This window comes from Scedosporium apiospermum (assembly GCF_000732125.1).
Source record: "Scedosporium apiospermum strain IHEM 14462 chromosome Unknown SEQ_SAPIO_0022, whole genome shotgun sequence".
Lineage (NCBI taxonomy): Eukaryota > Fungi > Ascomycota > Sordariomycetes > Microascales > Microascaceae > Scedosporium > Scedosporium apiospermum.
This window is the reverse complement of record NW_015971723.1, coordinates 627,719-643,042: the sequence shown is the minus strand read 5'-3', so window position 1 is coordinate 643,042 and position 15,324 is coordinate 627,719. Positions and strand designations below refer to the sequence as shown.

The 15,324-nt window shown below is 53.1% G+C and overlaps 3 protein-coding genes across 3 annotated transcripts; 1 reads left to right on the top strand and 2 right to left on the bottom strand.

The window, feature by feature from the left end:
- Positions 1-275: 275 nt before the first annotated feature.
- On the top strand, positions 276-2,248 carry SAPIO_CDS0478 (uncharacterized protein; the record flags this gene model as incomplete). Its single annotated transcript, XM_016783248.1, has 6 exons — positions 276-472; positions 801-917; positions 1,000-1,130; positions 1,195-1,307; positions 1,389-1,629; positions 1,719-2,248. 6 exons carry the CDS (start codon positions 276-278, stop codon positions 2,246-2,248), a joined length of 1,329 nt encoding a protein of 442 aa, XP_016646448.1.
- Positions 2,249-3,187: 939 nt separating this feature from the next.
- On the bottom strand, positions 3,188-9,533 carry SAPIO_CDS0477 (putative DNA helicase INO80; the record flags this gene model as incomplete). The annotated part of the gene is made up of 4 exons (XM_016783247.1): positions 3,188-3,345; positions 3,412-8,023; positions 8,164-8,475; positions 9,024-9,533. The coding sequence occupies 4 exons, from the start codon at positions 9,531-9,533 to the stop codon at positions 3,188-3,190; spliced, it is 5,592 nt and encodes a 1,863-aa protein (XP_016646447.1).
- Positions 9,534-12,906: 3,373 nt separating this feature from the next.
- Positions 12,907-14,874, bottom strand: SAPIO_CDS0476 (ABC transporter ATP-binding protein ARB1; the record flags this gene model as incomplete). The annotated part of the gene is made up of 2 exons (XM_016783246.1): positions 12,907-13,033; positions 13,106-14,874. 2 exons carry the CDS (start codon positions 14,872-14,874, stop codon positions 12,907-12,909), a joined length of 1,896 nt encoding a protein of 631 aa, XP_016646446.1.
- Between the last annotated feature and the right edge of the window lie 450 nt (positions 14,875-15,324).

Genomic DNA, 15,324 nt, shown 5'->3' with positions numbered 1-15,324 from the left:
GGCATAAACCACTAGCGCTTCAACCATCCCACGCCGAAAGGACCCTTATGGCCCCCGATATAACGACCCAGCTTTCCCCAGAACATTCCTCACCCACGCCGTACAGCTGGCGGTAGAGCCAAAGAGAGATCTTCGAGAAGAGCCCGCGGTCCTTCTTCCTTCCTCTCACTCACTAGTAGATAAAATCCTCGATGAGAACTAGAAAATAACAACCCCATAACTCCGAGTTTGTGAGGCACATATATCCCCCGGAGACCATGGCGATGGCCATCAAGATGCCTCCTCGACCTCTACGGATCATCATCGCGACGGTGTTCCTGATATTCATCACCCTCATCTTGTTCAAGAGCGACTGGGTATCGATAAATGACTTGCCTCCGCCGACGCCGGAACGACAACATGACCCGGCCCCATCTAAGCCCGAGACGACAGAAACCGAAACCTCCGGATGCCACTTCCATGAGGCGTCGCTGTACGTTTCCTCTTTCTACTTCTTCATCGTTTCTTGCAAACCCCTCGCACCCACTGCTCTATTCTTGAGATTTTTTCTTTCCATTCCATCTGCACGCCAAAATCATATTAACAGGTTGAACTTCGTGGATAAAGCGTATGCCTCGTTGGCACGACCGAATATGTAGTCAAGACATCCGCGACACCAACCACCGACGCGGAACCGCCATCGTTCACCGGCTGTCACAAACACGGCTCAGATCTGTACGCTTTTTCTTATCCTTCTTGGTATTCCCTTGGTATTGCCCGGTGACCTAACCGAGAATTACACCTCATTTTTCTACCTTTAGCTTCTGCTTCGGTCCGGACGGTGATGAAGTCCAACTGGTGCTCGCATCTGATGCCCCCGCGACGGGATCGGAAGAGCATCCCGACGAACGGCATTGCCACTTCCATGCTGGTGTCGAGTAAGTTGAAGGGCCTTCATATCGAGGGAGCAACCATTCTTTCTCTCCGTCTTTCTCTCCTCTGACAGCGGAAAACTGGCAGACACTGCGTTGGACCGGAGCCGAGCACACCGGGGGAATCGGACGAGGACCGATGTGGTCGGGTTCAGCGAGACTACAACGTTCCTTTGCGGCTCGTACTCCTCGTCATAATATTGGTCACCAGCGCAATCGGTAAGATGATTTACCACAAGGCTCTCGAGGATCCTCTCTTAGAATGAAAACTGACTCAGACCAGGCGTCTTCGGGCCTATATTTCTATCCGTGTACTTGCCTCCCAAGTTCAACATCGTCCTGGCCCTACTTAAGCAGTTCGGCACCGGCGTTGTTATCTCGACCGCCTTCGTTCATGTCAGTATACTGCCAAACCACCATGACACCCCAAACAACGTTCCGGACCTGCGCCTCCAGAAACTGACATTGCTTGAATAGCTGTACACCCATGCCAGCCTCATGTTTTCTAATCCATGCATAGGAGACGTCGGCTACGAGGGCGTAGCATCCGCCATCCTCATGGCCGGCCTCTTCGTCTCCTTCTTCATCGAATACGCCGCTCACCGGATTGCCGACCTCTACATGCCAGCTAAGGACGCGACGGAGGGGAACGCCGCTTTGAGCCGCCAGATGATCAACATTTCAGTCATGGAGGCAGGAATTCTTTTCCATTCACTGCGTGAGTATATTAATATTGCCAAAAAGGATCCCTCCGTTAAAACCTCTCTGTTCATGACTATGGGGCTGATTCGTATCGCACACCCGCAGTAATCGGCTTAACCCTCGTCGTCACAGGAGACGCCTTCTTCATCACCCTCTCCATCGTAATCATCTTCCACCAAGCCTTCGAAGGCATCGCCCTGGGCAGCTGCATCGCCACCCTCGGCCACGCCTCCAACCTCCAACTCTCCGTCCACTCCCACCACCACCACTTCCCTCCCGCCGAGGAATCCGGCCTAGAAGACGACGATTCCCTCGCGACCGCCTCGCCGGTACCGCTGCGCAAGAAGTTACTCCTCGCTAGCGCCTTCGCACTGGTCACGCCCGCGGGCATGGCTATAGGGATCTGTGTCCTGAATAGCTTTAACGGGAATGACCCCGCTACGATCTGGGCCATCGGTTCGCTGGATGCCTTTTCGGCGGGGATTCTCGTGTGGGTGGGCATTGTGGAGATGTGGGCTGGGGATTGGATGCTTGGGGGCAGTATGGCGCACTCGAAGCCGGTTGTCGCCCTGCTTGGGTTGGCTTCTCTTGTTTCTGGGATGGCCTTGATGAGCTTCTTGGGGAAGTGGGCGTAGAATGTATCTTTGGTGCCTCAACAATGATCACGACAAGATAGCGGAAGAGTTCTCTGTCGACAGCTTGTCCCTTTTCTAGGACCTGGGGGTCATAATAGGAGCCCCGGAGGAATCGTGTGAACTGGATCTACCAAGGCACATGTTACAAGCGGCATCGTGGACATCTCCCATTGAAATGCAAAAAGAAATTATTGAACAACCTTGTTAGGATAAATACCTCCCGTACTCTTCAGTCAAGAGTTCAACGTCCGAAATCTATCAAACACACAAGTCCTCCGCGCCATGTCTAGTGGACTAAGAGTCCACCTCCCCTCCCCCAATTCCTCAAACAAAAAGCGCCTCAATGACATCCAACCCACACCTCGAACAGCAAGCACAAGACAGAGTGACCATAGAAACACGCAGCATTTCGAACAAAAAGACAAGACGGGAAGCTGAACGAAAAAGAAGGAGGAATCTAATAAACACTCTCGAAGCGTCTAACCGATAATAATAAAACACAATGCCTTCCCTTCCTTTTTGGTTTCCGAAATGATGGGCAGAAAAAGCGAAACAAACGAGAAAACCATCCTTCCAACCTCCTAATACACTTGGCAAAGGATAACAAAAAAAAGAATGATCTCGATCTCTCTTGTAGAACAATGCGCCGTTCCCTTGGCAGTAATGCTCAAAACAAAAAGGAAGTGATAAAAAGAAGGAAGCAAAAACACACACACAAAACACCCCTGAGCCATATCCATCCTCCCTCGTAGTTAACAGCAACCCGTCGATTCCCTACCCCCTCATCTTTAAAAAACTGTGTGAAAAAGTAAACACCCTGGTTTCTGTTTTTTTTTCTTCTGTTGTACATGGTTTGTGTTTTGGAATTCTAATTTCAGTGGCTTCCAACTCCTCCTCGGAATCTCCAGCCCCCCTCTAATGCTTCAAGAGTTACTCGTATCACGCATCAATCTCCCCATCAATCATGGCAAGACGTTGCTTGGTCGTCTTCGCCTTCTTGCTGCCCGTACGTCGTTTCTTGGCCGCCTTGGTGTCAGGCTCCGCCGCCACCGGCGTGGCCGAGCCCGAAGCCTTGTTGTCGTCGAAATGACCCTCTCCTATTGTAATTCCATCGTTAGTGGTCTGCTGCTTTCTTATTTCCTGCCGAGAAAGACGACACTTACCCTCGTGGTACATCTCGTCGAGACTGACACCACCATTGGCGCCTGCGTTATCAACCGCCCTCTTCCTCTTACCACCCCTCTTCTTCTGCACCTTGTCGTACTCTCCACTCTCCAGCAGCTCCTTCTCGCGTCGCTCAATCATCTCCGCCTGCTCGTCATCCGCAAGCCACATGGCGATGTCGCGGTTCCTGTTCTCCGGCGCCCTGCGGCCAGAGAAGTCCACGCTGGCACCACCACCTTGGATGACCACGCGCTGTACTTCTTCCTTCTGGAGTGCCCTCTTGCGGATACGCTCCTCGATCGTGCCGCGCGTGATGAGACGGTACACCGTGACCTGCTTCGTCTGACCCAACCTGTGAGCTCGGTCCATGGCCTGCGAGTCTATCGTAGGGTTCCAGTCGGAGTCGTAGAAGATGACCGTGTCGGCCGTCGTCAGGTTGATACCGAGACCACCGGCACGCGTGGAGAGCAGGAAGATGAAGATCTCGGGTCGAGTCTGGAAGTCGTGCACAGTATCTCGTCGGTCCTCGAGCTTCGTCGATCCGTCCAGACGGCAGTACTTGTAGTTGCGGTAGGTCAGGTATTCCTCCATGAGATCGATCATGCGAGTCATCTGGAAGTAGAGTAGGACACGGTGACCCTCGTTCTTGAGCTTGAAGAGCAGCTCATCCAGCTTAGCCAGTTTGCCGCTGTCAGTAACAAATCGGCGCATTGACGGAACTGTGATGTTGTTGAACCGCTTCTTCTCGTTATCGGGCGCAGGGAGCATCTTAGCGGGAGGCATGAAAGCAGGGCGGATGTTCTGCTTGATGAGAGCCTTTTGCTCGACCGGGTTAGGCCCGTAGAGTATCCGCCTAACCCCGACGTTGAAGAAGGCTTGCTCTCGCTCAAAGCTCGTCGAAGGATCGTTGCAGACGACGCCGATGGGCGGTGCCGAGGCCGGGGGTCGAGCTGCTTGCTCGAGTCTTCCAAGGCCGAGATGATTATACTTGACGCGTGCGACATTCATGAGATTTCGGAGGATTCCTTCACCAGTAATCTCCGCGAGTGGCTGCCTATTCTGCCTTTCGTTAATTAGGAATAGAGCGTGGCCGGGTGTATAATCCTTGTCCTCGGGTTCGGAGTACGCCACGGCCAGGCGACCAAGCCTGTCCTTTCGGGCCACCGCATCAGCAGCACGCGCTACGATACCGGAGTGAGTCGCCTTGTAAACGTCGCCGGGAGAGGCATCAGCAAAGCGGAGCCAGGAAAAGGTATCGGAGCCCTCCATGCCCTCCCGGATGTTGTCGGGGGTGAAAATGTTCATCATGTGGTTAAGCGCCTTGTTTCTCCAACCAGCCTTGACGTTATCCGCACTCGCCTTGTTCAACCGACCATCGCCCTGCCAGACACGTACAGGCAGCGAGTAGTCGATCAAGTTTCGCGTCGAGTACTTGACCGTCACGTCGTTGCCCTCGCGGACAAAGGACGCCGTCTCGCCGAAATGGCTAAAAGCAAGAGGCGAGGTCGTGTCGGCACGCTCAAACAGATCGGGATGGTTACAGACTTTTCGGAACTGCATGACGAGGTTCATCAGCGTGCCCGAATCGTTGTCGTCGCCCAGCGTGGCCTTCTCGATGAGGTCCATGATGCTGATCTGGTTGCGCAGGTTCGTATAGTAGGCTCGCTGTCGGTACGTGAGATCGCAGAAGACGTCAAGCTCGATCTTGTCGCCGAGCTCCTTCTGGACATGCTTCTTCACACGACGCAACATGAAGGGCTTGAGGATCATGTGCAGACGCTTGAGCTGGTCCTCGTTAAGTTTCGTATTACTCTGAGCGTGAGACTCGATATCCTTGGAGAACCATTCGCTGAACTCGTCGTGCGAATCGAAGAGCGAAGGCATGATGAAGTGGAGAAGGGCCCAAAGCTCCTGCATGTTGTTCTGGATGGGCGTACCCGTAAGGAGGAGTCGGTTGCGGCAGTGGAAGCTCAGCAGACACTTCCATCGAGAACTTTGAGAACTCTTGATGGCCTGGGCCTCGTCGAGAATCATGTACTGCCACTTCATCTTCTGGAAGTAAGCGACGTCAGACACGACGAGCTGGTAAGACGTAACGCAGACGTGGAAAGAAGCCTCCTTCTTGTACGTCGAGTGCTTCCGGTCCCAGAACTTGCGGAGCACCTTGCGGTCCGCCGCGCTACCCCAGTACGGCAGGATCTTGAACTCGGGAACGAACTTTCGGATTTCCTGCTCCCAGTTGTGGAGGGTGGACGCGGGCGCGACAACGAGGAAGGGACCCCAGATGTCGTACTTCTCGGCGAGGTACGCCATGACCGAAATGGATTGAACAGTCTTTCCGAGACCCATCTCGTCGGCGAGGATACCGTTGATGCCCTGCTCGTAGAGGTTGACGAGCCAGTTGAGACCCTTGAGCTGGTACTCCTTGAGCTGAGCGTTGATGAGCTTCGGCTGCTCAATCTCGACATCGCCGAGACCCGTTGGGTTCTGGAAGTTCATCTCGCCATCCTCATCCATGTCTTCATTGTTGAACTCGCGGGCCTTCTTCTGGGCTTCGGCGATGGCATTCTGAGCGTTGGCGATGGCGGCCGCCTTGAGCTGGCTCTCGTCCTCATTGTCGAAATCGAGATTCTCAAAGTTGCTGACCTTGGTGCCGACGGGGCCGGTGGGCATTTCGATATCCAGGTTGTTCTCGGGGATCTTGTCCTTGTCGTCGACGGCGACATCGGGATGGTCCGTGCTGCGCTCGACCTCGTTCGTCTTGATCTTCTTGCCGATGAAGTGAGAGTACAATTCGGTCTGCGAGATGAGGAAGTTAAGCTTCCTCTTCTGTCGGGCGGCTTCGCGGTCGGCTTCTTCCTTCCGTTGGTTTTCGAGTTCCTGTCTCTCGGCCGCCTTCCGGAGGTCGCGCTCTTCTCGCTCGTTGCGCTTCCAGAAGCTCATCATGTCTCGCATGACCCTCTTGGCGCGAGCCTGCTGGTCCTTGGTGCCCTTGTTCGTCTTCAGCTGCCACCTCTTGGCTTCCTTGGAAGCGAGGATGGCCGTCTTCTTCAGGTTCGAGGACTTGGTGGCGTAGGAGTCGGTTGCCAGCTTGTTGGCCTTGTTGACATCCTTGCGCGCCATATCTCGCCAGATTTGATCGTAGATCTGATTATAACCCTTCGACTGGAACTTGGCATCGGGCGGTGCCTCCTCCTTCTCCTTGGACTTCTCCTTACCCTCCTTGCCGGCCTTGTTCTCCTTGTTCTCCTTGTCCTTATCCGTCTCTTCGGTCTCCTTCTCTTTCTCCTTCTGCTGCTTCGACTTCTTGCTGAGCTTGATGCGGATTCTGCCTTCCTCCTTGGGAGGCGGCAGCTCCTCGCCAGCGTCAAGAGCAGCTTGAGCAGCCTCAGCCGACGCCTTCTCGGCCTGCTTCTGCTCCTTGGACTTCTTGGGCCTCGAGCCACGGCCCTTTGACTTGCCCTTCGTGGTGGCGGCGGGGGTTTCGGCGTCGGATGCGGGGAACGATGACATGGTACCGCCCTCAAGGTTAAGATCAACAGATCGAACAGGGCCCTTGAGACCCTTTTGCAGAACGAGCTTGGTCTGCTGGGCCTTCTTGTTCGCCCGTTCGGCTTCACGCAAGTGCTTCTGGCGTTCAGATTCGTCCTCGGCAGCGCGGGCCTTAGCAAGCGCGGCCTCCTTCTGCTCGATCGTGGCAGCCATGGACTTCTCTCGTCGTCGCTTTCGCTGCATGTCCTTCTTGCGTTCCTTCTCCGCGAAAACTTCACGCTCGCGGACCTCGTGCAGTGCCTCTTCGTAGTAGAGTTCGTCATATCTCCTCTTACCAATTTCGGAGTAAGCCAGGAGATGGTCGAGGCCACCCTCGACAAGGTCCTTCCTCCGGGCACGATTACGCGAGTCCTCGGTGTCCTTAGCGGTCCGGAGGCGTTTAGCGGAACGTTCTTGGAAGGCATCAGCCTCCTCGGCAAAGAGATCATAGTCCTCTTCCTCTTCGGCAGCCTCAGCATCTAGTAGCTCCATCTCGAGAAGAATCCTCTTCTCCTTGGCGGCCGAGATGGCAAGGCTCTTGGGCTGGCCATTAGATTGACGCTTGGCCGGCACGCGAGGGGTGCTGGGATCCCTCTGCGATGACGTGGATGCTCGACGGTTGGAGCTCTTTGGCGTGCTCTCCGCGTCCCTGATGTCGGAAACGCGTCCCTTGGATTTACGAGAAGGCTTTTCTTTCTTCTCCTTGGCCTTGGGAGGCATCTTCTTCTTATCCTTGACAGGACGTTCCAGCTCGGGTTCGGGCTCGGGCTCGGTGTCAGGCTCTGTCTTGGTGGCGGTCACATCTGGCAAGGTCTCATCCTCCCTCTCCGTTTCAGACCTCAGTTCGAGTTCCTTTTCGGGCTCGGGCGCACGCAGACTGTTAAGTGAAGTCTCTTCCGGTCGCCTAAGGGGACGTTCAGGCGAGGGTTCCCTCAGAAAACCGACACCGCGACGGGGAGACGGTTCCCGCAAGGTTTCCCTGACCTCGGGCCGTACAGGTGTCGTTGGGCGAAGCCTGGGTGCGGGTTCGGATAGGATGTTGGAAAATGACATAGGGTCGGCTGCGCGGCTAGGTGTCGACTGGAGGAGGAAACAGGAAATATTAGTCGGATGGGCGTGAAGAAGAAGAAGAAGAAGAAGAAGAAGAAGAAGAAGACAGGAAGTAGGTTGATACGGCGGGATATCACATGACAGGGAAGAGAGAGGGTAAGTATACTTACAGAGACAGGCTTAGAAGGCACAGGAGCCGATGGGGGCGATTGGCTACGAAGCAGCGAGGGCAGCCCTGCGCTTACAGAGGCACTACCTCCGTTTGACATGGGCCGCATGATGGGCGAAGTAGTGTGGACTGGCCGAGGTGAACCGGCTACTTGGTGTCGTCCGGATGGGCTGGCAGTCGCCGATAGACCATGAGGTCGAGAACGAGGACTTCTGGATTGGAATGTAGAGGTTTGTGGCGATGTGTATGTGCCGTTATTGTAAGGGTGTTGCTGGTCAATGGACGATGATGAATAGGCCGAGGCCTCACGAGTCTGGCGTGGCAAATTTCGACGTTAGAGTTGATGATCGGGTTAAGTTTTTAGTTCGATGATGCGGATGAAAGAAGAAAGAAAGGAAGAAAAATTAGATGATTGGGGATGGGCCGACTGGAATTGTATCGCTCAAAAGAAGGGGGGCTAAGGGGAAGAGAAAAAATAGTTGATTTGGTGCTTTGGGCGCAGTGGCTCGTTCTTTCCCGTAATACAAGACGTTGGATTGGGGGAAGGGGTGATCATCAATCAGAACGTGAAAGCCAAAGCCAGGGTGGTTTTTCTCACCAAAGTGGGAAATGGAGCGAAACGGCACCATCCCTGGTGGGCACTGTGGTCTGAATTGGATATGGACGTGGGAAAAAGCAACCAACACAGAAATAGGACATGGTTTTGGATGATTCGGAAGGGGAAAACGCGTGGAAAAGGGCGAGGGAAGAACAAGAGGAATTACACGAAATGTTTGAGCCCAGTCGGCCTATGGTAGTTCCAGAAACATACAGGATAGAAAAGAACAAGAGAAAGAAAAGGCGGCGCCTGCTGCAACTTACCTTGGGCGTTGACGCGCCCTGCCAGGATCCTGTCTCGGAAACCCGGCGCTCATTCGTCATAGTATCTGTGATGGAGTCGTAGAAGCTCCCCTTCTCGCGATGCTGCTCCTTCTGCGGTGGAGGATAATATGCCGGGGAGCCGCGCATCGGCGATGGCGGAGCGGCGTGGAGATGACCGCCAGCCGAATTCGATGAAGAGTGAAGAGGAGGCGGCGGAGGCAAGGATTGGCCGGATCCCACGGACGCGGACATGAAAGAGTTCAGAACGGGCCGCGGCGGCGAGTGGTGGTGGTTCGCAGACGTGCCTGACTGTGACGGGTAGGGGGGAAACTCGGTTTGCGTGGGCGATCGGAGGCTGAAGGCCGAGTGTCGTGGGGGCCCTTGGGGAGGACGCGGAGGCGCGACAACCGAGCCCGCCGGATTCAGGATGTCTCGCGGGTGTCGCCTATCTCGCTCGTCATCTTTGCCCGGGGGCCTCTGGAGAACGGTGGAGCGGAAGTTGGACTCCATTGCGGCCGGCCGTGTTGGAAATCGCGATTCGGGTTTCCCTTGGATCTCGCCTTGCAAATCAAGCGGAGATGGGGGCAACGAGCCCGACGACAACACGGCGGGTTATCGTCGCGGGTTTTGGGGATCAGAAGTAGAGATGGATGCTTCTATTCAGCTTTCGAACCCATGTGCGAGAGGAGATGGAATTGGCTGGGGTCCGGGAGAGGATATTAACGCGTCCGAACTGTTTCGATGGATTCGGGTAGAGCAACACGATGAGCCCAAGTATGGGGGTGGTCTAGAAGGGTTGATGGTGGCGCTCTTGGGATATTTTCGCAAGAGCGAATAGATGAGATTTATTATCGTCAAGAATCGTTCGCGGGTGGGCGGACGGGGGCGTCTTCTTTCGTTCGGAAGGATAAAGAGGACAGAGTATTAGGTGATGCTGGTTGTCCGACAAAGGGTGACAAGGCTCGAAGTAGCCAAATTTGCTCTTTGGATTAAAACACGACGGAAGAAGAGAATAAAAGTTGATGCAAGGAACAAAGCCCGGGATCGCTGATTTACAAATGCGTGGGAAAAGTCCGGCGGCACGCGCACAATTTCGGCAAAGGAAAATGAGACGTGGTTTTGGTGACGCAGGAAATAGGGAGGTTTAAAAAAGCGAGACAGGACGCGAGCGAAGCGCCCGGTGAAGATTAGGGGAAGATGGTCAGGGGGGTTGGCGATGGTGTCGTGGTGATGGTGATGATGGTGTCGAGATGAAAGATGGGAATCGAGTTGGGAGGAGGATGAAGGGAAAGGAAAGGGGGTTTGGAAATGGAAATGCGGTCAATGGGGCGAGGGATGATGGCTTTGATGGAGCCATCCATAACAATTGCCTAGGAGTTGCACCTTCGAGTGGTTTTTTTTTTCCTGAGGGGTGCGTTGGCGTTGTTGGGGTCGAGCCAGGCCGTCGTAGCCTGTAGTGTAATCCGCAATGCACAATCCGGAATCCCGTGAAGGTGGGAGAAGTGCGAGACTGGGCGGGTGCGGTCCAGGTCCAGCCCAGTCTGAGTTGTACTTCGTACCGCGTACCGATTCGATCTATTCTCAGCCGAACCCACCCTTGCTCAGCTTTATCAGTGCCTGGACCCCTGAGGTACCGAATACAGTGTACTTGTTATTGGCTGTCCAGCTCGGGCCAATGGCAGCCCCATGTTGGCTCGTCAAGCGCAGCCAACGGTCAATCAGTACCCGCCCCATCTGGGGGCAAGATCACGCGCAAAGTACCGAGTACAAATGTCCTGAGACTCCCCAGCTTCCGTGATAGCTTCACAATAGTGGCAACTCCAGCAATCGCCAAAAACTGGGCTTTCGAGGAGGTTAAAATAAACATATGGCGAAATGAAAATTTGGCCCGTCAAAATATCTTTTTTTCCCTCGCTTTTTTCTCATCGCGGGATCTTTTTCTACGTCCTGGAAGTGTGGATCTGGCAGCTACAGCAGGGTTGGCGGTACCTGTAGACTCTAATTACTGAAATGGAGCAATTATTACCAGGTCCCAACGTGACAAGATTCTCCTCTCCTCCTCGTTCTGCTCATCACCGGGTCGTTCGCAGCTGGTCGAAGCAGATGAGACACCACCACCGGGAGGTAAAATTTGCCCAGTCATAACCTAAAAATCCATCCCACTCCCCATTCCGTTAATCTTCTCCCCCTCTTTCTCGCCGTGATCATCCTGTTTCGTTCCTCTACACTATTCCATTCCTTTCATCGCCACAAATAGCCGTCCCAGCCCTCCACAGACCCGAAATTATTTCGCATTTTCTATTCTGGTGATGACGATCACCAAACCCGACATTGATTCAAGCGCTGACACCTTGAGCTGAGGGAGGCGGCTTGGTCATCACTCTCACGTGATGTAGCAGGTACCTTGAACAAAGTACCCATTCACCCGCCATCTTCCGACACGTTGAGGCAGATTTCCACGACGCTTGATTACGTACGAGGATCTCATGGCATCTCTTCCATCACCATGCCGACTGTAGATTTGAGACGGATTTCCTTGCCCCCAGAGCATTGATCGGCACCCTTCACATGAAGGTAGTCTCTTGGAGTTCTTTTCTTCTTCTATTTAACATTTCATTTAACCAACTGATATTATTACTTCGAATCCCATCTTCAGAGTCGTCGCCGGTCAAAAGTAGAGTCCTAAGGATCGAGAAAACTCCCGCCCTAATGCTTAGCCTGAATAATGGTACAAGATATTTACACGAGCAACAACTCATTGATGGCTGACGCTATTGATTCTATTAATTCTATTGATCTATATAAGGTATCTCGAGAACGTGTCGAGCGGAAATGGAAAAGCATGATCCATCTTTTTGAATGTCAAATACACAGCTGCCCCGTCCTTCATGAGGGCCGCCCATCAACGCAAACCTCAGGATCCCCATAACTCCCTTCCTAGCACCGCCTCGTATTTTATCCAGTATTTCTCCTAGGCACTGTTTCTTGAAAGCCACTGGCTAGGAAGTCAATTTGTGTTGACTCTATTAGCTTCTCGGCACCTAACTTTCTCCTCCCAGAGTCAGCGACGCCTGAGTTTGATACCATCCGGGACCTTGCTTGAATCGTGCGCCAAACGCTGTTTCATTTCTCAGAAGAAACGCGTTCGAGAAGGCACACATCTGTACGCCATCAAACATGTGCTCCAGAGAACCAAAAATCATGGTCTCAATGAGATTCAATCACTATGCGAAACTGCGCTTTGGTGGACGCACGATGGGGGGTTTTATTGTTACCATCTACACGACGAGGAGGAAGTTGCTCGGCATTAAGGAGGAGAGGACGGGATCCGAAACAAAAAATTCAGATTGCCTACCCCCAAAATAGGTGGTCTTGTATGTCTTCTTCTATCTTGGATAAAAAAACAAACTATCAGCCATCCCATCCCGGTTGACCTTCACTCTACCACACGTCTGTCTCGGTGGCCCCTACATGAAACATGCTGAAAAAAACAAAGACGGACTCAACACCTGTATTTTGCCCTTTTGACCAAATTATAGCCCCTCGGAATCCATATTCTATGGCCCTTTCTTCCGAAGCCTGTTATGTAGACCTTTTTTCCCCTTCCCTCGCCGCCCCGTTTTTTCTTTTTATATCTGCCCTCTTTCTCTAAAAAGGCAGCAGTCCCCATGCATGAATGCATTTTTCCGGGCGGCCAATCTTCATGAAGTCGTGATCAACAATGCAATCCCTTTGTCTATTTCGATGTCCAACAACAGTTCATGCCAACGTAGTTTCGTTCTCAGAATAACCGATGCCCATGGGGCTGAAAATAAAAAGAGGAAAAAAAGAAATCGAGTAATGCTATCGAGTAATAGTATCTCTCGCTTCCTTTTTTTCTTGTTTAGACGGCGCCAGAAGAAATCATCTTCTTTCGGAGGTAGTTCTTGTACTCGGAGATGGTACCATCCCAAGGCTTGATGGTCTTGTTATCGCATACGAGAATCTCCTTGGCAATCTTGTCCAAAAGTCTGTCGAAACTGTTAGTTATTGTCCTTTGTTTCATAGAGTTGCCATACTTGGGGGAGAGGAATCAAACATACCTGAAGTCGTGACTGACGACGACAACACCACCGCTAAAGGCGTTGATGGCCTCAGCTAAACTGTCGATTGTCGGGATATCCAAACCGTTGGTAGGTTCGTCAAGAAGAAGCATGTTGGGACCGTCGATGGCGAGAAGGGCGAACACGATACGGCTCTTCTGGCCTTCCGAAAGGGTACCCATGAGCGCGGTCTGAGCCTCACCGGTAAGACCGTAGCGGCCAAGCTGCTGTCGCCAATACTGGTAGTCTTGGGAGATGGTGGGGTACTTGTCGCGCACAAAGTCGAGGGCCGACTTGGTGAGGTCGAGCTGCTCAGCGCTGTGCTGAGAGTACAGGCCAAGCTTCAAGTGGGTATGCCTGGTGACGCTTCCTTCACGGGGCGAAAGCTTGCCGGTCATGAGTCGGAGGAGAGTCGATTTGCCAACGCCATTGGGTCCCACGAGGGCGGTTCGGGAATCCATGTCAAAACCGAGATCGAGGTTCTTGTACAGATCGTCCTTGGCTTCCCCAGAGTAGGAGAAGCTGACATTGTCGAAAGAGAGGACGGGAGGAGGCAACTTCTCGACATCGGCGAAACGGAAGCTGAAGACCTTGTCAGGGATGACGGGCTGGATGAAGCCGTCGGCTTCCATCTTGTCCAAAATCTTCTGTCGAGACTTGGCCTGTCGTACAAGGTTGGCGTACGTACCCGCGCTAGCGATGAACTTCTTGATGTGGGCAATTTCATCCTGCTGCTTGTGGTAAGCCTTCATCTGGTTGGTCTCCTGTTCGCTTCGAGTCTTGATGTAGGAGTCGTAGTTTCCTCCGTAGTAGACGAGCTTCTGCGCCCTCATGTCGATCATCATCGTGCAGACACCGTTGAGGAAATCCTGCGAATGAGAGACAAGCACGAGAGTTCGGTCCCACTTCTTCAGGTACTCTTCCAACCACACACAGGCTTCGAGGTCAAGATGGGCCGTGGGGTCATCGAGCAGGAGGAGCGAGGGCTTGACGAACAGAGCCTTCGCAAGGGCAACTCGCATTCGCCAACCACCAGACATGTCCTTAGTCTTCTTGTGGATGGTGTGCTTGTTGAAGCCTAGACCAGTTAGGATGAGGGAGGCGCGGGTCTCGAAAGTGGAAGGATCCATCTTGTCCATATGGTCGTAGAGATCCATAAGGACAGGGCTCTCGGGACCCTCTTCCTCGAGCAGCTTCTCTGCAAGCTTGTCGAGGCGGTCCAGCTCATTCTTCGCCTCGGTAACGACCCACTCAAGGGCACCGAGTTCGCTGGGAGGGGCACCTTCATTTAGAAGATAGATGTCGACATGTTCGGGGATGGGGTATTCCCGCATCGAGATGGCCTTGAGGAGTGTACTCTTTCCGCAACCGTTCTCACCGAGAAGACCATATCGACGACCGTATGTTAGCTCCAGGGTGCTGTCGTTGATAAGAACACGACCGTGGAACACTAAGCTGGCACTGGCGATCTTGACGTCCTTGCTCTGCTGGGTAGATGCCAAGACACCGGTGGTGACTCGGTCAGACAGGCCGTGCTTGTCCATCTGCGCGGCGAGGCGCTTGACCTCATCTAACTTGTCATCTGAAGTGGCCGGCGCGTCGTCGACGATGGGGTTTCCATGAACATCGAGGGCGGGCTCGTCGCCGTTGACCGAGGCGGCTTTGCTTGCGGCGGCGGAGCTGGTCTTGGATGACTTAGACTTCTTGTCCTTACCGAGGGCGGCCTTCTTGGCAAGGCGCTTCTCCTTGGAAGAAGAAATGGGAGGCATTTTGGATCGTGAAAGTAAAGGAAAAGGGGCGACTAGGAGTGTCGTTGGGTATCGAGGGTGATCGCGGTTCTCAAGATTGGGCTGGGTGCCTCTCTGTGTCGTCACTTATCAGGTGGGGCAACGAGGAGGGGTAAAAATGCGCTGAAGATGCACAAAAGAAGAAAATTCAGCGCGAGTTTTCGAGTCGGAATCAAAAATCAGATAAATTCCGTTTGCTTATCGACGTCGAATAAGAGAGTGGCAGTCAAGGAAGGAAACCCAGACAGAAAAGGGAAGAACAGGGAAAAGTGCAGAGAAACTCCCTTGATGGGTAATGTTGTTGGAATTCAAAAACTAAGAGAAAAAAAAAAAAAAGAATTCATTAATATACTTCGGTGACCCTATCAAAGTCTTGGTGTGAGGGGCGGTTTGCTTGGTGGGGTTCAAAATTTTGATGACTACTATTCTTAG